At 53.6% G+C, this 20978-nt stretch overlaps 6 protein-coding genes across 6 annotated transcripts; 1 reads left to right on the top strand and 5 right to left on the bottom strand.

The window, feature by feature from the left end:
• Positions 1–225: 225 nt before the first annotated feature.
• Positions 226–3386, bottom strand: BDP81DRAFT_436777 (isoleucyl-tRNA synthetase). Its single transcript, XM_060591164.1, has 3 exons — positions 3251–3386; positions 2963–3162; positions 226–2906 (listed from the first exon to the last, which is right to left on the bottom strand). Exons 1-3 carry the CDS (start codon positions 3298–3300, stop codon positions 307–309), a joined length of 2850 nt encoding a protein of 949 aa, XP_060440926.1. The 5' UTR covers positions 3301–3386; the 3' UTR covers positions 226–306.
• A 608-nt stretch (positions 3387–3994) lies between these two features.
• On the top strand, positions 3995–5035 carry BDP81DRAFT_398138 (uncharacterized protein; the record flags this gene model as incomplete). The annotated part of the gene is made up of 2 exons (XM_060588411.1): positions 3995–4235; positions 4371–5035. 2 exons carry the CDS (start codon positions 3995–3997, stop codon positions 5033–5035), a joined length of 906 nt encoding a protein of 301 aa, XP_060440925.1.
• A 2684-nt stretch (positions 5036–7719) lies between these two features.
• Positions 7720–8714, bottom strand: BDP81DRAFT_436771 (uncharacterized protein). The gene has a single exon (XM_060591163.1). The coding sequence runs from the start codon at positions 8463–8465 to the stop codon at positions 8013–8015; it is 453 nt and encodes a 150-aa protein (XP_060440924.1). The 5' UTR covers positions 8466–8714; the 3' UTR covers positions 7720–8012.
• A 1088-nt stretch (positions 8715–9802) lies between these two features.
• On the bottom strand, positions 9803–10570 carry BDP81DRAFT_453261 (uncharacterized protein; the record flags this gene model as incomplete). Its single annotated transcript, XM_060592811.1, has 4 exons — positions 9803–9861; positions 9944–10004; positions 10088–10180; positions 10460–10570. 4 exons carry the CDS (start codon positions 10568–10570, stop codon positions 9803–9805), a joined length of 324 nt encoding a protein of 107 aa, XP_060440923.1.
• Positions 10571–19108: 8538 nt separating this feature from the next.
• On the bottom strand, positions 19109–19690 carry BDP81DRAFT_436759 (uncharacterized protein). The gene has a single exon (XM_060591162.1). The coding sequence runs from the start codon at positions 19392–19394 to the stop codon at positions 19161–19163; it is 234 nt and encodes a 77-aa protein (XP_060440922.1). The 5' UTR covers positions 19395–19690; the 3' UTR covers positions 19109–19160.
• Positions 19306–20182, bottom strand: BDP81DRAFT_103112 (uncharacterized protein). The gene has a single exon (XM_060581387.1). The coding sequence runs from the start codon at positions 20114–20116 to the stop codon at positions 19448–19450; it is 669 nt and encodes a 222-aa protein (XP_060440921.1). The 5' UTR covers positions 20117–20182; the 3' UTR covers positions 19306–19447.
• Between the last annotated feature and the right edge of the window lie 796 nt (positions 20183–20978).

Below are 20978 nucleotides of genomic sequence, written 5' to 3'. Positions count from 1 at the left end.
AATGGCCGGCCGAGTCTGCTTTGAGGGGCGTTGTCAGCTTGTCGTGCTCAACAAATAAATCTTACGTATGCCGGTGAGGATAAGGTATGGTAAGACATACCAAGAAACTCAGGAAGGTCATCTGTACCCCCTGAAATCTCCTTACCCCCATTGAAGCATTGAATGAACGTAATCCGCCAAACTCTTATAAAACAGAAGAACACTTCAGATGGCCGGCCTAATGGATTTCAAGTGGTATCTTTCTTCTTCTTCTCATTGGGAGCTAGCTATTGTTACATTTATACATTCCTTCTCTTCTTTCTATTCCTACAGACTCGCCACAACATCATCACAACGCCCGCACAACGTCTCCTCCTTGGGCGCAATATACCGCCAGCAACGCGGGCACTTGTGCTCATTCGGCGGCAGCACCGAAACCGTCCCTTTTGCGCCATTGACCTCAAACACCTCATCATACCGCCACTCAACCTGGCCTGGCACCTCCGTGTTCGTCTGAACCGAGGACACGACGAACATGGCCTCCAGCTCCTCTCCGTACTTGGCCACCACGCCGGCGACGGCTTGGTCCTTGGTCGTGACAATCACAGAAGACTGCAGTGACGACCCGAGGACCTTGGCCGCGCGGCCCTTTTCGAGCGCTGCCTTGACGGCGCCCTGGACGGACATCAGAACGGGAAGGTCCCTGCGTAGGGAAGCCTCCCCGATGGGCGAGGGCGCTCTGCTGTGGACGGGCGCGTCGTAGGGGGTGTACAGCGGGTGGGGGATGCTGCTGTCGGCCTTGATGTACTCGGGCCGGTGATCCCACGCCTCCTCGACCAAGAGCGGCGTCATGGGCGACAGCATGCGGAGGAAGCCGAGGAAGATGGGCTCCAGCACGCCGCCGCCGTCGCCGCAGTAGAGCCGGTCCTTCATCGCCTCGAGGTAGAACGCAGACAAATCGTTGGCGACCCAGCGGTTGAGGGCACTGAAGGCTTTGTAGAACTCGTGTGCGGCAAACGCCTTTTCGACTTCCGCCATGACGTCGCGCAGCTGGATGAGGGCGATGTGGTCCAGCGTCGTCGTGGGCGCGGTCCGGGCCGACTCGTGCATCGAGCCGGTGAGCATCTTGATGATTGTGCGGTACTTGACCAGCACGGTGTGGACGGACTTGAGGACCGCTTGGCCGATGGCTACGTCTTTGGTGTACTCTGAGCTGGCGGCCCAGAGACGGAGGGCGTCTGGGCCCAGGGCTTCGTAGGTTGGGGCGGCGCCGGCTACCTTGGCTTTGCCCCTGACCTTGATCGGCGGGAGCAGGGTGCCGTCCATGATCTGGCCGGGTGTGATGGTATTTCCGATCGATTTTGACATCTTTTTGCCGGTGTGGTCTAGCGTGAAGCCGTGGGTGATGAGGGTCTTGAAAGGGGACTTGGGCTGCGATTGGGATGCCGGATCACTCTCGGCCCGTTGCGCGGCGACGTATGAAAGCAGGCTTGACTGGAACCAGCCGCGGTGCTGGTCGGATCCCTCGAGGTAGACGTCAGCTTGACCCTTGCTCTCCGTCCAGCTGCTTCCGCTGTCGAACCAAACGTCCATGGTGTCGGTACCACGTCGGTAGCTTCCCTTCAACGAGGGCGCAACCCAAGCGGGTTCGTCGGCGGCGTCGGAGAACCAGGCGTCGATACCACGCTGCTGGATGACCGAGATGATGTGGTCGACGGATTCCTCCGTCACCACGGCATCTCCGTTGGCATCATACAGAGCTGGGATGGGAACGCCCCATGCACGCTGGCGAGAAATGCACCACTCGCTGCGACCAACAACAAAGCTCTCGAGGCGGTTGCGTCCGGACGACGGCATAAACTTGACGTCCTTTAGGGCGTTGAGAGCGTCGTCCTTGATGCTACCAACATCGGCGAACCATTGAGCTGTCGAACGCATGACCACGGGCTGTTTCGTCCTCCAGTCGTAGGGGTATTTGTGCTTGTATTTTGCCGCTTGGAGGACGTCGTCTTGAATCAGGGCGAGAACGGCCTTGCTGCCGCCCTTGAGAATCGAGGAGGCTTCAGTCAGCTTTTCGGGATCGTCTGGGAAGGCCTCACGGGTAAAGTTCCCCTCGTCGTCGATGGGTGCGAAGGCATCGATGCCCAGCTGCGCGCAAGCCTCGTAGTCCTCGAAGCCATGGCCGGGAGCAATGTGAACAAGTCCGGTTCCAGAGTCTGCCGACACAAAGTCTGCGTGGATGATTGGCTGCGGTGCAGAGTTGACGCCTTGCAGCCTGTTCTCATACTGTGAGCCAAGCAATTCGGAGCCCTTGATAGACGCAACGATGACCTGGGGCTCTTGCTCCGGGAATAGAGCCTTGACGGCCTCGAGACGGCTGACTGCGGTGAGATATGCGCTCCCATCGACGGCGATAACCGCGTAGTCCAGTTCTTCGTGAATTGCGATGGCCTTGTTGGCCGGGAGGGTCCAGGGGGTTGTAGTCCAGATGATTGCGTAGAGCTGGCCAGTGAAGCCATCCAATGATGGGCCGCCAATGATTGGGTACCGAACGTAAGCTGCCGTCGAAACATGATTCTCGTTGTACTCCAGCTCGGCCTCAGCCAGGGCGGTTCTCGATGAGGGTGACCAGTATACGGGCTTGCTTTTGCGGTAGATGAGGCCTCGCCGTACCATCTGCTTGAACAAGCGCAACTGCCTGACCTCAAAGTCGGGGTCCATCGTCGTCCATCGCGCTTCCCAGTCGCCCATGACGCCGTACGAGCGGAAGCCTTCCATTTGCTCCAGGACGGTGGTAGAAGCTAGCTGTCTCGCAGCCTTGCGGATCTCTACGGGGGTCATGCCCTTGCCGCCTGACGTGCCAACGGCCTTCATTTCGATGGGGAGGCCATGGCAATCCCAGCCCGGCCTGTAGCGTATGCGATATCCTACAAGACTGACATTAGGCGACGACATTTATAGCGCATCCGGAGGTGTATCGGACCTTGCTGGACCTTGACTCTGTTGATCATATCCTTGAGGATCTTATTCAAGGCGTGACCGGCGTGAAGACCTCCATTTGCGTATGGTGGGCCATCATGCAGAGTGAACTCGGGTCTGGAGTCATTGGATGACTGCCACTTGTAGAAGTCGTCGGCGGATCGGCGGAGGTATTCGGGACGGAACTGCGAGAGCGGGCGCGGTCTAAGATCGGTCCGGGCCACGGGGTCAGCTGAGGACGGAGCCGAGGGGGAGCGGTGGTGGCTGCGCCAGTCACACCGGGAAAGCTTACGGAAAGGTGGATTTAGGTAGCCTCAGTGTCGATGCCCATGACTTCGACATGATCGCTTTGTCAGCATCACTACGAAGGAGAGGAACAGAGAGTCGAACTGCGGTGCGGACTTTGGGGTTCGGCCATTGAAGGAGGAATCAAGAGCCGGAGCTTCTGGACGCGGCACCGGAGCTGAACGACGCGATTCCGAGAAAACTTAAGTGGATACTTGTTAATTGCCTGAGGTCACTGGCGGCAGGCGCATTCAGTGTCGTGCTGCGTGCAGTGGCTGCCCCGCGGGAGCAACTGCACGGGCACCGCTGCTGCAGGGTAGGGAGAATGCTACTGGTGGTACGTACTTGCCGGCGTGGCTTCTCAAGTATACGTCCCTTACTCACCCGCAAATGCACGCGCTTACTGCTAGGAAAGGTACTTCTAGGCAGGTGGGGGCGCTCTCATCCGACGTCACGACGTGCAGTCAGCGCAACCGTCACTCATCTACAACTACTCGGTCATCCAGCTACTACTACCTTACTTCATCCTCAACGTTACCTTCATTGCAAACTTTCTTCTGAAAGCTCCTCAGATCACTGACTACCTCAAGTTCCACTCGGGTTCCGCGCACGACTCGACAACGTCGCATTAGGCATACGCCTCTCCAGAGACCTATCTCTTCACGTCTCAGCGAAATACTACCTCGAATCCAGACTCGATTTCATGCTACTCGAGCCTCACTGCAACCGCATCTCTTAGGAAACATCAACCATGGCGCCTCTACGCCGATACTTGAGAATCACAAAGTACTCCGTTCTTGAATGTCGCATCTATCTAGATAATCCGGCATTGGCACAAAGCTGGCTTCTCAATCCTCGGAATCCCATCTTACCCAAGGTCATCGAGAGCGTCCGTTCATTGGTGTTACCAAAACTACGTGAAGAGAAGGAGAGGGAAAGAGCAAAGAAGAAAAGCTCAAAAAAGAAGACGATCAAGGATGTCGTCGTCCAAGGTTTGTCGTCCTGTTTCGCAGCCTTACTCACTGTCACCACCCCGCTCAACCCAAAACAACCCTCGCCGTCGCAATCAGCCCGGTCCAGACCATTTCTCGAACCGAATAAAGTTGGCTGATCATGACGTCTGCCAGACGAGTTTGAGGTCTCCATGTTCTTGACCGAGACAAGTACGCGCCATTCACTGCTCACTAAGCACAAGCACTTCCGCGACAAGGCGCCCGGGAAGTTGCAGTCAAACTCCAACAAACTAATAAACGAAACGAATGACGTACCTATTGATCTGGACATGGAGTCCGAGGTAGCCGCTGGTGCGGTGCCCATTCGGCAGGAAAGTGAATCCGAGGACGACACTGCCGGCCTTTCCCGCATCCCCGCTGTCGATGAAACAAGCCGGCCTCGGCGATCAAAGAGACAGCGCGGAGAACCTCGCGAGGATCAAGACGCCGATTTCGCCATGTCCTCGGACAATGATGCTGGTGCCGAGGCTTCGGCGATTGAGATAGACTCCGACGACGATGCTCCCCGGCCGTCCAAGCGTGTCAAGAAGCAAGAGACTGGGTCCGACCTAGAGCAAGACGGCGATGACAAGAAGAAGATGGCAATGGATGTCTCCTATGAAGGGTTCGCGATCTACGGTCGTGTGCTTTGCCTCGTTGTCAAGAAGCGCCAAGGTCTAAGATTAGCAGCCTCGACTGCAGCTGGGGGTGCCAAGCAGCCTGCAGGTCAAGCCAGCATGGAGAACTGGATCAGCTCGACCCAGATGCCTAACCCTGGCGCCGAGGAGGACGCGCCATGAAGACCAGCCGCTAGACAAGAATGTCCCGGGCCTACAAAGCTGGATACGTCAAGGGAGACACTACACATCATGGGGAGGAGCTCATGCTCCTCATCGGCATGAATAACCGATGGCAAGATGACAGCTCACTTCAGACCAACTTTTGAAGTTTTGGCACCTCCAACACTGTCATTTGTTGGGACGCTTCGTACAGTTTGGCCACCTTCGACCGAGAATCGCGCTATTATCCACGCGTTGTTTCGTGTGTCTAGACTAGCCAGGTCTCTTTGCAATAGATGCGCAACGTTAATGGGACACTCTCACCGCAACTCATCGAGATCTGGGGTACGAAGCAAGAATACGCGGCTGTTTCGAGAAAGCCCCGCTGGGTGCCCATTACGAAAGCGGAAATGGTTCAAGAAAGATTCTCACTACACGTGTTGCTGGGATGTTGTGCAGGCCAAGCCTTGACGAAAGCTGGGGAAAGGCAAGGTCATCCTGAGCTCCGCCTTCGGACCGGCGGAAAGTCCGCCAACGGGCCTTGTAGGGATATGTCGGCTCCCACACCGGGACTATAACACGCTTATAAACGCCGTCCTATTCACCGGGACAGTCCCGGATTGCCATAGCTCCAATACGGCATGGTGCCGAAGTGGCGATCCAGATGAGCCATGGGCAACAGTTGTTGAAGGTGTGCACGGTTGACGATGCTTACTTACGCCAGCGACAAGTGAAACGAGCTCGATGGAAACCAAGTTGGTTGGCACGTTGGCATACGCCAGCCCAGCTTGTCGGCTTCGGGCAACAGAGGGCATACGACGTTACGATTCAGTCCCAATGTCACGCCAAGGCCGCGCTAGCTTTGCAAAGTTTCCGACCTGCTGGAATCATGAACATTGCCTGGCGTTTGCGCAGTTTTCGTATTCTGTTTTTACCGCCCCCTCTTCTTGTCTGTCGCGGATTTCTTCTTGGCGCCGTATATGCCTCTACAACTCCGACGATCGTAACGAAATCGACCACGAGGTCTTCATAGGTGAAAGGAACCCCCAGTCTAAGCTTCGGGTTTGAGGAGGCTGTGTGTACTCCGTAGCGGTGGCCGCGGAAACGAAGACTGAGTTATCGGCCGAGGCAGCCGTTCCTAGAGGCGATCAAGGGCACCGTAGCTTCCAAGCGCATGACACATGACTTTAAGCGCAGGCGACTGTGACATTCAACTCTCTCCTGGAAAGGCGGACAGGGCAAATTTCCAATCGGGAAACGCCAGCAAGGATGATTCTTGATATTGCTTCCTGGATGAACAACATTGATGCCAAACCCGTCAAACACGCGATGGAAGGCTGATCTCACATACGTACCAAGCACATAGCTCGAAAAGATACATCTCGACCAAGTACCGAAAGACGTCTGCCTGTGAAGCTACAAATCCCCACCCTTGATGCTGCTTACGGTCGTAGGATACTCGGTCGAATTGCTGCTGCACACCATCAACTTCAGAGACCAAGTGGCTATGAGTCACGATAACGACGGCCTAACCTAGTTAATTCGCCTGATCACAAATCAGTGTCGGCTTACTGACAGGCAGAGTCACGCTAGCTTCCCGTCTAACCCGCCCAGCACGGACTCGTGGTCGGACGACTTGACGAGAGACTCTGACGACATGATTGGAGATGTCGGACGGCGGAGTGGCTGCAGAGCTGTCTCTGATCCTTGCCGCTGTACGACCGGATAGCTAACGTTAGTAGAACGGAAATGGCTTGCACGGCAGCTCTCTCATGGACAAACATCATGGATAATGATAAGCCTCGCAGCTTTCAACCTCACTGCGCTGCACTGCATATGCGGCAATGATAAGAAGAGGGCATCTTTGCTGATTACCCCGCCTAAGCTGACGGTTTAGAATTGATTGCACCTTATGGTGTCAGCGAGGCACAGCGAATCCTCACCGTCAAAAAAAAAAAAAAAAAAAAAAAAAAAAAAAAAAAAAAAAATGCAACCCCCCCCAGCCTCGAGTCCACATGACCACGCGCTGCCATGGGTCGACGGCAAGATGAGGGTGTGGACGATCGTTGGAGCAGTGATGGCACAGCACCCGGTCTATCGGGCCATGGGCGTACCAGAAAACGAAGCCGAGGAAACAGTGAACTTGCGATTTAGCCTCCTCCCAAAGCGTCAACCTGCAGCGCCTACTGGCCGATCAACCGTTTCTCCCCCCACCAAGCCGGTTGATGTTCACTACCCGTAGGGATAGGGCAGCATAGAATAGCGTATAGACCCGACGTTGGAGGCCCCTTGTCAAGGGACCGGACGAAACTGTCCACAGAGTCCGTAAAGCGTCCGCCTTCTCTACCGTTTGATCGGGACGTGCGGGCAGTTTGACGCAAACCGAGTTCTGGGTTTACGCGTCTCGGAGGGCATCCTTGACGCAAGGGTTATCATCACCCGGAGTTAGGGAACGGCAACCTTTTCGACGTTTTGCCCTCCCAGACGAAGCGAGAGCCGGTCTTACAGAGGTCTTTCTCCCCCGGGTTACCTCTTTTCGACATGCTCGGCCGACGGACTTTCTGGGCAGCGTGGGGTGGGGGGGGGGGGTTGCGGCGGGTCGCGGAGGTGGGTCACCACGACGGCGACTACGGCGGCATCGTATGGGGTAGGGGAAAAGGCAGCTGAGTCCTCGTCACGGAGAATGAACCTAGCGACCTCCGTCCGTTGAAGACCGCTTCTGGTAGGCATGGCGCGTTGAGCCCCATAGGTGCTCCGCGATGTTATCCCTTGCTGCGGGCGGCGATAAATTGGAATAGCATCAAGGGGCCGTGTGAGATGTCTCGGGAAGCGAGAAAACAAGGCGAATGGTACAGAACAACAAGAGGCCTTTCTCAGGAATCCGTCGCCAATTTTCCCCTTGTACCTGCAGTAGCGGTCGTTGATCTTTTTGGGACGGGAAGCTGTTCTATTGGAACTACTACGAAGCAACGACACCAACTGCGAGACCAGCGAAAGCTCAGCTGACCAGCAATGGGCTCGACTGTGCGTTCTTGGCTCGCGAAGTATCTGTCATTCGCACCCCGTCTCTGCTGAAGCCTGATGAGAAGCAGCCAGTCCAGGTGTGACCAACTGAGCTGCCGTCGCACCGCCCATCACACCTGAGCTTTGGGGGTCCGGGCGTCCGCAGCAACACGGTCGTTCGCTCGCTCGATGAGATCCCTGTTCGAAGGTGTCGAAGGTGTGGTGTGATCGTCAGGGGGTGGGTTTGTTGCTCGTCAGCCGGCCCCTTGCTCAAGACCACGTGGGAAATACGGTGAACCGAGCCAACAGCCTCTGTGCTTCCCGAGCTTTTGGGGGCCACTTTGTCATCATTCTTGGGGGCAGAGGGGGAACGGTGGACGCTTTTGGAGGCTTTTGCGTCGCACCTCGTGTCACTGCGGAGCGAGACGAGAGTTGAGGAAGAGAGCATGTTTCAGATGCCTCTGTATTACCTGCCGTTTCTGCTTTCTCATTGGGTACACAACGAATCGAAGGCTGGAGGTAATGAAGCTGCGATTCCTCCCTTGACAGAAGGGACGATGCCGAGGCTGCCGGGTCTATGGTGGCTTGGCCGTCCTCGGCCGACTACGGAAACCGTATATCGATATCAAGAGACACACGTCAACTGCGTCAAAGAAACACCCGCGGGGTACCGGATATACTTGGGGGCGGGTGGGGGCCCTGGGGGCTGTGTGAGGGCATTCCAAAACGGACACCAGGCTGGGCTGGGGCTGCGATTTCTGAGATGTGAGATGGGTGCGACGGTCACTCGGTCGATGAAGCAGCCTCCCGAGACCACACTCTGGCACTCATCAGGCAAAAAGACGAGGTGACGGGCGATCATTGATGGCGCCAGGATCTTATCAGTTACCTCAACTCGGGCGATAATGTCACCATCGCAACAAGACAGCCATTAGAAGTGGACGAGTACGACGCGCCAGCCGCAGCCAACCCCCAATCCATTTTGCCTGCATATGCCGTGAACCGTGGCACTATCTATCCAGTAATTCCATACACTATCAACTTTATCAACACTATCGTGTGTGTCTGACCTCGCTTCAGACCCCCCTCCCTTCAGACCCCCAAGAAATATTTATGCCAGGCTTTTCCTTTGCGGTAATTGTCCGACGGCGGGCATTCCTGCAGGTTTCCGAACGAGGGTACACGGCATACACTTTAAAAACGCCATGTGTTGCACACAGCCTAACCGAAGATGATGGATCATGCAGCAAATGGCGGGGGCGGCGAGGGCGTCCACCTGTTTGGATGCATCCCGTTTTGACCGGGGAGAGCTCCAACACCTTGCTGCGACTTGCCGCTCGAACAAGCTCGGGCAGGGCAAGGGAATGCGGCGGTAGAGATGGATGTTGCTACGAATACGCCGTCTTTACGGTTTCCTGGATGCTATAGGGCTGTTCATAGAGCAAGAGTTGTGATCCGTGTCTCCGGGCAGAGACATCAGTCGCATGAAGCGCTTCAGCCACTCGAACCATCTGTGCCACTCTCTCTGCTCAATTTTCAATTTTTATTTTTATTTTATTTTGATACTCGTCGCCTGGAACGGACTCGTCACAGATTCAACGTGACAATGGTACGACTTGTCAGTTGTACGCCGCCGCCGGATGGCACAATCCAAATCAGACATCAGCTGAATAGTTCTCTTTCGATCGCGGAGGTCGCCGGTTGAACGACAGACGGACAGCATACAGACACATGTGCCTCTGATCTATCGTCAAAGTCTGTAATGTCATCGCAGGAACGGACCCTTCAATTCTTTGGAGGCATGAACTCTTCCGAGGGGCGTTGAGACAATGCCAATGTTTTGTCTGTGCAACATGCAAATAGGGTAATACTATGTTTCTCGCAGTGGCCCGGCGTTCGTTCATCAATCTCAAATCGCGAACTTACTGGCTCCAATCAACCCAGGACAGCAATAATACATCAAATAATCAAACTTGCGGTAGTTACTCTCTTTTTTTTTTTTTTTTTTTTTTTTTTTGTCAATGGTCTTGGCTCCCGTCTCAGATCGATGGCTCACCGAGTCTCACCTACCGTACGGTTCTCATCTGATCTTTGGAGCAGTCTTGGTGGTCGTGCCGAGATACCGTCTGGGATTGGGAACGGAATACGGTGGGAGAGCGAGTTCTGGAGAAACTGGAGAAAGCTCGATCGTGACAAGCGCTTGTCAATCTGCCCGTCATGAGGGGGATTTGCACCTGGTTCCCAGCATCCCCTAACGATTGCGAAGCTCCTCCCCCCGTATCCCCCGGTCCCGCCTCTTGCGCCTGCAGCTCCATTTAGCAATAGCGGTGTATGCGTGTGCACGGTCGGGCGGATGGAGAGAGAGAGATCGTGACCAACTTTGACACCGTCACTTTTTGAAGATCCCCCCCTCCGTTCCGACGACGACGGCGGGCAACTCACTGACAGGAATACGGAGTACAGAGCGAAGGAGTCGATGGCGCGTGGCCCCAAGGAAGTCAACCAAAGTGCCCCCAAGCCCAGCGCCAAAACAGGGTTTTTGGATGGAATCATTTTGATCAGATGATGGGTTTTTGTTTTCCTGGTTGACTCCTCTTCGTAACCAACACCGACTTTTTGATCACATTCTTCCCCTGGTTGATCATCAGTATGGCAGTAACGATGCAAGGATGTAAAACAAGGATCTTCTGCAGAGAGCAGCAAATGCTGCAGGATTGCCCAGTCTGGGTAACCCGCCAAACCTGTCGTTGTATGAGAGTCGGAGGAGGTGGGGTTCTGTCGTCGCAATGACAGCTTTCCGACGTCGCCAGATCCTCCTGCCTGCCACCGTCGTGGAGAAAGGAAGCACAAGAGCTACCTAAGGAATTAAACCTTGGCCCCAAATACTGTGATGCAGAGTTCTCGGCCGAAACAAGAGGAGCTTCTCCAAGCTTGAGCCCAACTGCAGTAGTTTCTGAGTCAAACTTTCACCGGTTCCTGGTGAGAGAGTTCACGATGGATTGCTAGCTAAGGCGTTCTGCTAGCCAAACCGGCAGGCCGCAGGAAGAAGTTGACACTACTTGACAGCGCTAGAGGACCAGACACTGACAGAGAGAGGACGAGCTCAGAGAGGACACTGGAGAAAAGAAGTCCGTCTGTCTCGATGATCGTGAAATGTTGCCTGGATCGGGGCTTGCAGCTATTAAGCGCCCGCGACCACACGGACTCTTTGTTCCTGAACGAAGAAAAGCCTCTCCCGGAGCCTCGGTTCCTGAGCGAAACTTGATTGAGAGTGATGGAACAGGGCAAATAGTGGTTTTCTTCCTGTACGAACTAGCAGACGCAAGCACTTTAGTCTTTTAAGGCCCCGCCTGTGACGAAGTAGACGATCCTATGTGCCTGCCGCTGCCTGCCCGAGATGGGCGCGCGTTTCTAGAAAAGAAGCAAACGTGCGTTTACGCCGGACTACGGGCACCATCAGTGATCACGGAGGATGGATGGGGGTTTTTTTTTGACGGCATCTCAACGCAACATAGAGACCCTCCCCCCCCCAACGGGCGGACGGACAAGTGACGACGCGTTCGTGGGAAGCAAAGCAAGCAAGGCCACACGGCATTCACCGAAAGACGGGATGCTGCAGCCTGTTCGTGTACGGATAGGTACGGTTACTTCCAACTTTTTTTTCCTTTTGGTTGGTACCGGCCCTTTGGAACCCGTCACGGGGACAGGTTCGATGCGACGCTGCATCTGCACGATGGATGCCAGGACGGAGGGAGAGGGGAACGGTGTGGCACGGCTGGCACGGCTGGCACGGAACGGATGACTCAAAATTGGAATCTTTCTTTTCTTTTCTATTCAGGTACCTTAGCACCTTTGGTAGTGTACACCGTTCTGGCGTCTGATATTCTCATTTTACCGTATTTCCTTAATGACTAATTTCTTGGTTTTTCTTCTTCTTCTTCTTCTTCTTTTTCTTTTATTTTACGAGGCGATGATACCCTGACCGGGTTCCGGCAGTCGGTGAGTGGTCGGTACCCGTCCGGTGTGCCCAACAATAGCGCAAGGTACTCCGTACTCTTTGGTCTGCTGACTGGCAGAGTGATCGACGACGTGCATTTCATGGGGTCGGATGACGATGCTATTCCCAGGTTGCCCACAAACTTTTTTGTGGGGGAAGGAGGGAAATCTGCTCAGAAGTTCGTGTAACAAGAGTGATTGATTCCCTGCAAATTGCAGCTCACATCACGCGCATCCTGACCCCCCCCCCCCCCCCCCCGGCCAGCCAGCCAAACCGCAGAACCGAGACGAACGAATCCGAAACCCGAAACCCCAGCCTCGTGGTTTTTATTTTATTTTGCGCGTGTGTTGTTGGTTGGTAACAGACTGCTGGGTCCGGAGGGCGGAAATACGGAGAGAAAAATCTAAACTCCAATTTCGATGGAACGGGATGGGAGGCATTGCCAATTTGCGGAATTGCCTTCTAGAAAATTTGCCACATGTTCCTGAATTTCCGACAGTTTATAAACCCCATAATGACCTTGCAGAGGAGAAAGGACCCGGACTTCAGAATGCGAGATCCCCTTATCCTAGTAAACGTGGGCTTCTGTAGGTGGTTCCTGGATTTTCCTTCTCTAAAAAAGAATTTCCCATAATATTGGAGTTTGACGAAAATTTGACAGCCATAGACAAGGACAGGGGACGCGGAGGCAGGAACAGGAACGGTACAAACTACCAAGTAATAGTATACGCGGAACGGAATTAGGGGCACAGTTTTGTTAGCCTTTCAAGAACGGAGATTTCGAATTACAGAACTCCTTCAATGAGAAAAACGGAGACGTGGCTCTTCCTCTTCTCCCCCTTCTGTGGCAAAAGCGGCTCTTACAAGTACACACGTATGTACGCCGTTGATGAGATGAAGACAGCACCATGTGACAGTGGTGGTCAGTGTTGGCGTCGGAGGATATCCTCTGTCTCGGGGGAGGAGGGGGAGTAGTCCAAGCCCAAAGTTGCCGTGCTATTATTGTGTGTACGAAAAGTACGGAGAATGTTCCACAGCCCGGCTGCCATCAGTCACACTCACACTCTAGGACTTTCGCACTCCGTACGCGTCTCAAACCGCGCAAGCGTCCCATGACCCAATAGAATGGCATCTTCCGGGTTCCTGGGCCGGCCGGCGCATCATAAGGGCGGGCGTGTGGGAAGAAGAGCAGAACATCAGACGAAGGGGGAAGAAGATATTAAAAAAAAAAAAAAAAAAAAAAAAAAAAAGAGGGAGGCGCTGCGGCGTTGCGTTTCGTTTCGTCCGGTTTCCTGACGCCGCAGCGTCACAGTCACCAGTTCAACAATAGTAACGGGGGAAATGAGAAAAAAAAGAAAACAAATCAACAAAGCGGGAGAAGAAACAGATGCCTTCTTCCAATCTGCCAAGGTTCATGCAAGGGCGCCGACCGGTACAGAAAACGCGATGGAGGACTGACAGAGAGGTGAAGAATCGCCGCAATGGGGATCGGAGAGCCGCGGCAGAAGGCGTTCGTCCCGGCGTTGCGGTACGCTTGGGGAGGATGCTGGAATGGGGCATGGCATCATCCGCAAGGGTAGAATTTCCCATTCGCCGGCGCGAAGGTTGTTAGCTTTTTTTTTTATAGCTTTTTATATTTTATATATTTTTTGAGGATTCCGGAATATCCGGCATTGTGGGTTGTTGATGGCGTTTTCCCTTCGATTCCTCCTAGCTACGCTGCGTGGGTAATGTGAGCACAGAGTAGCTCTAATCACCGACGGCATCTCACTTGAACGATGGCTCTTGTCCATGTTTGAAGAGGCGGCACTTGGTTGCCGCCGGCTATGAGTGAGCGGAGGGGGGGGGGCGGGGTCGTTAGAGCGCTGGAGCTATGGCTAGGAAACCACGGAATGGAATGGACGATGGCGGCAACGAATACGATTATACCAATTTTCGGACCTCAATCCGTAATGTCGGACCGTAGCAGTAGGAAATATCTCTGATCGGGGGGCTGGCTGGAGAAGCGTCGGCATCACGAAGCTAATGACACACGCCTTTACCAGAGCACCGGGTCTGGCTTCACGCTCCGTTCGTGGGACCGGACACCGGGACTACTTCGTGTTAGGTGATGGCTTCTTCGGGGGACCACAGAGTGAGACATTGACGGGACTCTAGCGAAGCTTATTTTCGCAATCACGGCAATTGGTGTACTTCTTTTTCCTTCTCATTCGTCAATGTGCGACGAACCACGGGAAGAATCCCATTACGCAGCCTTGACTTTCCCAATGAAGAGAGTCTCTAATGATCCCACTCGCCGCGCCGCTTGATCGCATACGTGCCCGTTCACACCGTGAGACATTTGTGCCGCCACGCGGCAGAAGCTGACCGAAGCTGAAGCTGAAGATGGAGTTCCAATGTCCCCCGCCCCCCCCCTCCCCCTCCTTTCATTGGGTCCCGTGTACGTGGGAACGGCACCGCCGAAATTTGAACATGAGCCGCTTCTCGTCTCAGTTATAGCCAAGGGCAAGCAAGTATCCGTAGTCAACTGTCAACCGTTTTGGAGCGGGATTGGGCGGGCGGAAGCAAGCATCACGGCAATAAGTACGAACTGGGGCTGGCTGACCCAAACAGAACGGATGTCCGTATCCATACAAGGCGAACGAGAGGTGAGTTCGTTCCCAGCATCGTACTTTGATGGTACATGGGTAAGGGGATGGGGAGGGATGGCATTTGGAAGATGAGGCTCTAACGGTGTAAGGGTCGCGAGAGCACAGTTGTGGTCCCCTTGACTACACCACACTAAGAGACTGGGGAGAATCCCTGATCATGGATGGGAAGGTCGGTGTCGGTCTCGGTCTCGTCGTAGACATCTCGCCGACGGGGATTGCACGGTTCAGAGACAGCTCAGAAGGATGGGGAATTTTCCCAGCAGACTGGTTTCGGTCTGATCTTCGTCTCAAGTTATTTCGCCTTCACCGAAAGTCGGGTGGAGCAGGACTTTCAAACGGTGAAGCACTAAGAGAACCCCTCTTTTCTCCAGTCATGAGTGGCCAGTTCCCAACTTCCCCCTTACCGTAACGTGATGCCCGACAGCGATATCCCAGCCATTTTTTTATTTTATTTTTCGCTATTGTGCTCCATCTTTTATTTTGGTGTGTGCTCGTGTGTGCTCGTGTGTGCTCGTGTGCGCGCGCGCCCCATAGCCCCTCATGGCTCATGCTGCCCTAAAACGAAGGGGTGGGTTCGCGATGATGAGGTGAGGGTCCTTGTTCGGGAATGCTTCCATTTGTCGAGGATCCGCTCCTTCTAGACGTTTTTTCTTTTCTTTTCTTCTTTTTCTCTTTCTTCCTTGGTTTTGAAGAAGAAGATCCCTCTCTCTCTCTCCACCGCTTCTTCGTTTGCTTCCATTCTCCATAGGGTACCGGGGTCCATGGGTTTGGCAAGATTGGGAAGTGCAACGTGGATTCATCATCTGGCAACCGAAAGCGGTGCCAGGTTTCCGTTTCGTGAATGTTCTTGGTTGAAAAGGGGCACGAGGGGGTAGCGGTAGTGGGGAATGGGGATCAACTCAGGCTTGTGAAGATCTTCACATGATTTCTTCATGATGGGAGAATGACATTATTTTGCATCGTGACACAGGAAGTGAAGAATAACCCCTCTTTTCTGCGTACGCGCTGCTCTAACCCACAAGCTAGAGATGTAGGAATACCTGACGCGAACCAGGGTGCTGGATGAGGGGAGGGTGAAGCAAGCCGCAAAGACAAGCGGTCTCGCGGACACAAGAGATTTGGTTCCACAGAGACGGTGTCACTCAACCATCTCAGCCTTGGATAGCAGGGAAAACAGACGATCGGATGGAAGGAAACGTCGTGACTGGAAAATGCCCGAGGTGAGGTTAACCGCGTAGACAGGGGTCGTTGCAGAAGGGGGAGGGAGGGGATCGCCAACTCATTGTGAGTCACACTCATCGACAGAAGTTCATCAACAACGCTCCCAACAACTTTACCGGACAGATTTCATGCGACCCATGATGCCGGGCAGGCAAGCAAGCACACTGGCAGGACCTGACCGCCTTTGTGTGAACGTTTGCCTTGGGACAACCCTAGTCCGCTTGGCGGGAGAGGATACAGTCAGCCTGTCAAGGAACTTTCGGTGTCCTCGGCACGGGAAACGGAGAACAAAAACCCAAGGATGTGGGACCTCCAGTTCGTCAGTGCGACAGCGGAAAGCCAAGACTTTGGGAAGTTGGGTCGCGCCGCTGCATGTGCACTTTTTTCGATGGAGACAGACTGGGACCTTTTTTTTTTTTTTTTTTTTTTTTTTCCCTTCACGAGCTGTTGTTCTTTTCCTTCCATTTCGAGTGGAGAGAAGCGGGATAGAACAAAACGGGGTTTGGGGGTGTGTGTACGAATACCATTGTACAGGTAATTTTGAAGCGAGTGAGAGTGAGAGTGTGAGAAGATCCTAGAGTGGATGCCGGGTGTATATCAAACAGAATGGGGAAACCCAAGCAAAAAACACAACGTGGCCGTGGAATTTCGCAGGCATGTGAGTATCGAGTGAGCCTGTGAGAGTGAGGGTGAGAGTCGTCGTCATGATGGGAAATGTTTGTCTGTTTTCCCAAGAACCACCACCGCCCGTGGCACCGCCGCCCGCTAAGTATGACTGGCTCGCCGTGAGACCGAACGCGAAATCCACTCACTCGCTCAGCCAGCCAGCCAGCCCGTTTCTCGACCGCAGACTTTCCGAGTTGGAGGATAAGGCTGCATGGGAGAGGATCACCATGCAGCGTAACCATGTGTCATCACAGACTCTCGCTGTTGGATGAAAGTTGCTACACAGAGTGGGTGGTGAGAGTGGGAGGACATGCTGTAACTGGTTACCGCACAATGAGTGAAATAGGCGCCAATCAGAAGGAGACGATGGCCAAAACGGTGGCCAAAACGGAACTTCGGTCGGCACGGGAGTTGGCAGCTGAAGTGGACGGAACTTCCAGAACATGTAGCTTTCCGTAGTTTCGCATCGCCAGCACGTATTTGGGTCCCGGCCGTAATGCGATTTCCACTCATACAAGTGACGCTTTCCGTGTGTTGGGATGACGGGAGCACGTCAGGACCGTTTTTTTTTGATCCACCGTCCGTCCGTCCGCAACCACCACCACCACCATCCATCACACATCATGGCCGGGAACTCATATCGCCAGCAGGATTGTGGCTGGGCGTCCTCCCGCTCCGCACCTCCATCTTTGTTTGCTTCTGCTCTGTGCTCTAATATCTGGCTTATCGGTTCACTGAGCAGTGACCGTGTATGAGTGTGAGTGTGAGTATGAGTGTGAGTATGAGTATGAGTGTGAGTGGGTTGTCGTCAAACGTCAGCAATATGCGACGTGATTGCTGACGGTGGCGTGGTGACACAGCATAGCAAGGCAGCAAGCGAGACAAGACACACGGGAAAGTCTGAGTCTGAGCCTCTAGATTGGGAGCAAGTGTGTCAGCCTGCAGACTGACTGGAGCTGGTCTTGTCACTCTTTGTGTAACAGCAAGAATGCTGTGCAAGTTGAACACGAGGCTGTGATGTCAATAAGCTTCTGACTGTTGTTCAACTTCGGAACCCAAGCCCTTTCCCCAAAGCACTCCGTGCTTCGCCGCGCAAATGGGGTCCGGTCCTGTCCCCGGAGTTTGGGTGGGCAGACAAAGACGTAAAAATTGACAACGTCAACCTGTTCTTTGGGAACCCGAGAGAAGCACTTCTCGTTTTCGTTCCGAATTTACCTGCTTACGGATTCTCGGGGAGTTGGGAGGGGGATGGGATGAGTAAGGCCCAACCTTGCCATCGCAGAAACGGTCGATCAAGCAAACCAAACACGGACCCCGAAGCCTTTTTGTCTGATGTTTTTGGTATGGATATGCTTTGAACGGCGCGAACGTTGGGGATTTCCGGTGTGCGGTTTTGACAGCCCAAGACAGCGTCGTTGGTAAAATGTGTCGTCGCACAAGGAAAGCCACACTCTAGAAATCTCACCACAGCTTGAGGACAATCTTGAGACGGTGGAACGTTGTGTCTTTAGTTTTGCCCAGATTGTAGCACCTATTCGTACAACCCGATCGGTATTCAGGTTATTCGGTTCCGCAGTGCGGTGCTTTTAGTCTCTCGCGGGAAGAAAACCGGGCAAAAAGACATATACTGCCTATGGCTGTGTTTGGTATTCACGGAAATACGTGGTGCTCAACTTTTCGTGTAGTCGGGCGATTGTGGTATGGCTAAGCCACCATCGCCAACGACTCTCTCTCTTTCTCTCTCTCTCTGTTCCATGTTACATTTGAAACTGCGACGGCAAGAATCAAACGGTGTTTACTGTACCCGATGACTCCCCATCTCTCTGGCAGTACGCAGAGTATAGCAATATGTGCTCCTTTCGGAAAGAAACATTGCGAGGATACGGTCGACAAGGGTGTGGGGACGTTTGATTGATGCCGTCAGCATCAGCATACCGTCAGCACCTTCGGTGTACCAGTATTTCCTGTCTTACCTACAGATACAGCCTAGGTCTATTACTTGCCGTACTCCGTACCCAGGTAGGCGGATACGGGGTGGGCGACGTGCAGATGTGTGAACAACGTGGCCGAGCGATGCGCCAAGATGGCAGCGAGGAGGAAATTATCGATTCATCATCATTGCTTCCTGGGCGTCTTACGGCGACATGGGGAAGCGAATGCGGACGTGTGTGTGTGTGTGTGTGTGTGTGTGTGTGTGTGTGTGTGTGTTGTATTGAAGAGCATAGCCTGCTGCAGGCTTTCCCTCGCTTCTCTTGCCCAATTCTCTATTCGTACATGTAGTCCAGGCAGGCTGTGAGCTGTCTAACAGTCGGACTAGGAGCACAAATCTTTCTTCTTCTCGATATCTGATGGGTGGTGTTGTCTTGGGATCGAGGCCAGCTGACCTCGACTTGCATGCTTAGGCGGAACTGGGCAACTGGGGTCTGAAGGGCGCGAGCAAGGGTTGAAAGTGCTTCGAGGGTGATGATGTGCACATTACGGTGCGTCGATGCCAAGCTTGCACGTAACGTGAGACCTCTGCGGGGGGAGGGGGGGGGGGGGGGTTCAATCACAGACCCAAAGAGACTAGGTAAGCTGCCACCAACTAATAAAAGTTCGATACGGTGGGTCATCCAAAACGGTGTGCGAGCCCGTCACGGTCTGTGTGAAGAAAAAGGGCTGAGTTTGTTGGTACGGCAGTAAGATTGGCATCGACATCCAATAGACCGGATATGTGTCCTAGACAAGGAAAAGGGTTGATCGCCAACAGGAAGAAGCAAGCGAGAGACAGGTTACAGAGGAAGGGTCTCGATAAGAATAGCCACGGGAATACCACTCCCCGGACTTGGGTTTTCAGCTCCATCCCTTGGGACCTTGACCGAAGATATTCGGAGAGTGGAGGAATAATAAGCAAGGTCAGATGAAGCTGAAAGCTGGTGGTTGGCAATGAGAAACAGAGACGTTGATCACCACCGGTCGACCGGTGAAGATAACAGGCAGAAACAGAAACAGCATATTGATCAAAAAAAGAAATGACAAAAACGAATAAGGAATGTTTGGTCTCATTGGGGGGCCCAGGAGTCTAGGCCAAGCATTCGATCTAGGAACGCGGTGACACGGCAGAGACCAAGAAAGGAGGCTGAAGACACCAGAATCACTATTGTCCAATTGTCCTGAGACATCCTTTTTGCGCGCCATCCATCCCACGGAGACGGGAGGTGGTGGGCGCACAACGTTACCGCGCTCCAGTCGATGTTTTGGACCCAAGCGATTGGGAATTTCTTGCAGTTTCTTTTTCAGGTTCAGCAAGGGGATGGGAGTTGCGCCATCACGGGTCTCACTCCATGATCGACGAGAGACAAACGGCACATTGACCATTTGTTTGGCGTGTTGTTCAAATTGGATGCATGATCTCCACGTTCGGTCGGACTCGGTGTGCCGGTGACATATTGGAATTGTACCTCTCAAAGAGCTGAAATGACAACAACGAACCGAACCCCTGGCCTTGTCTCGTGCGGTCAAGCCTCTTTCTTCCAATTTTTTTTTCTTCTTTTCTTTTTTCGCTTCCCCGAGGCGGTCGCGCATTCCTCGCGTTCGTCGTCGGACTTTGTAGGGTTCTTGTTGATTGTTGACTTGCAGTAATGTAACCTCAAAAAGATTTCCCACAATTTTTCCAGGGTCCAGGGCAGTAAAAGTTTATGAAGTAGACGGAGTTCTCACGGACGGACACGGCATAAAAGGTAAAGTAGGCATATCACGGCATACGCATATACACACAGCTGGTATTACGGCGTTGATGGTTAATCTCCGAGGGGGGGGGGGGGGGGGGTGATGATGCCTCGCCCAAGACGGCATACCGTGTTCTGCACTATAGAGTTCGGTACGCCATAGGTACACATTGTATGCAGAGCTGTCCGTGAGATCGCGATTGGATGAACAGAGAGTCGGGGAGTCAGGCATGAAAGTTTGATGGCCGGCTCACGGCTCATGAAGTGAGTCGTGACAGAGTCCATGGTTCGCTGAGTCAAGAAAAGAAGCTTCCCCCAGGGGGTTGGTTGGGTGCGGTGAACGGGAGTAGGAAGTAGTGCTTGTAGCAGGAGCGGTAAGGCAGAACTCACATTGCGGATGGAACGGTAGACTTGGCTTTTGGCTTATTTTGAGTTTTGTTGCTTCGGCAGGGATGGCCTCATCGGGGACCATCAAGACGCGGACGCGCGCGGGCGGGCGGCGCAAGTAACAGACAGTTCGGGCAGGAGTTCATTCGGAGTTTTTTTTTGGGGGGGGGGGAGAACTACGGATGCGAATAGAGTGTGTGACGAAAGTCCCACTACGATGGATGACCCCAGATTGAGGCTCATACTCAAAAAAGACCTACGGATACTTGGCTGGCATTTACGTAAGACACCGAACCAAACTCAAAGTTTGGAGTCTGGAGAAGGAGAATGAG

The sequence above is a fragment of the Colletotrichum phormii genome, assembly GCF_030913505.1.
Source record: "Colletotrichum phormii strain CBS 102054 chromosome Unknown BDP81scaffold_22, whole genome shotgun sequence".
In the NCBI taxonomy this organism is placed as follows: Eukaryota; Fungi; Ascomycota; class Sordariomycetes; order Glomerellales; family Glomerellaceae; genus Colletotrichum; species Colletotrichum phormii.
Note: the sequence above shows the minus strand (reverse complement) of the source record. Positions and strands in the feature narration are given on the sequence as shown.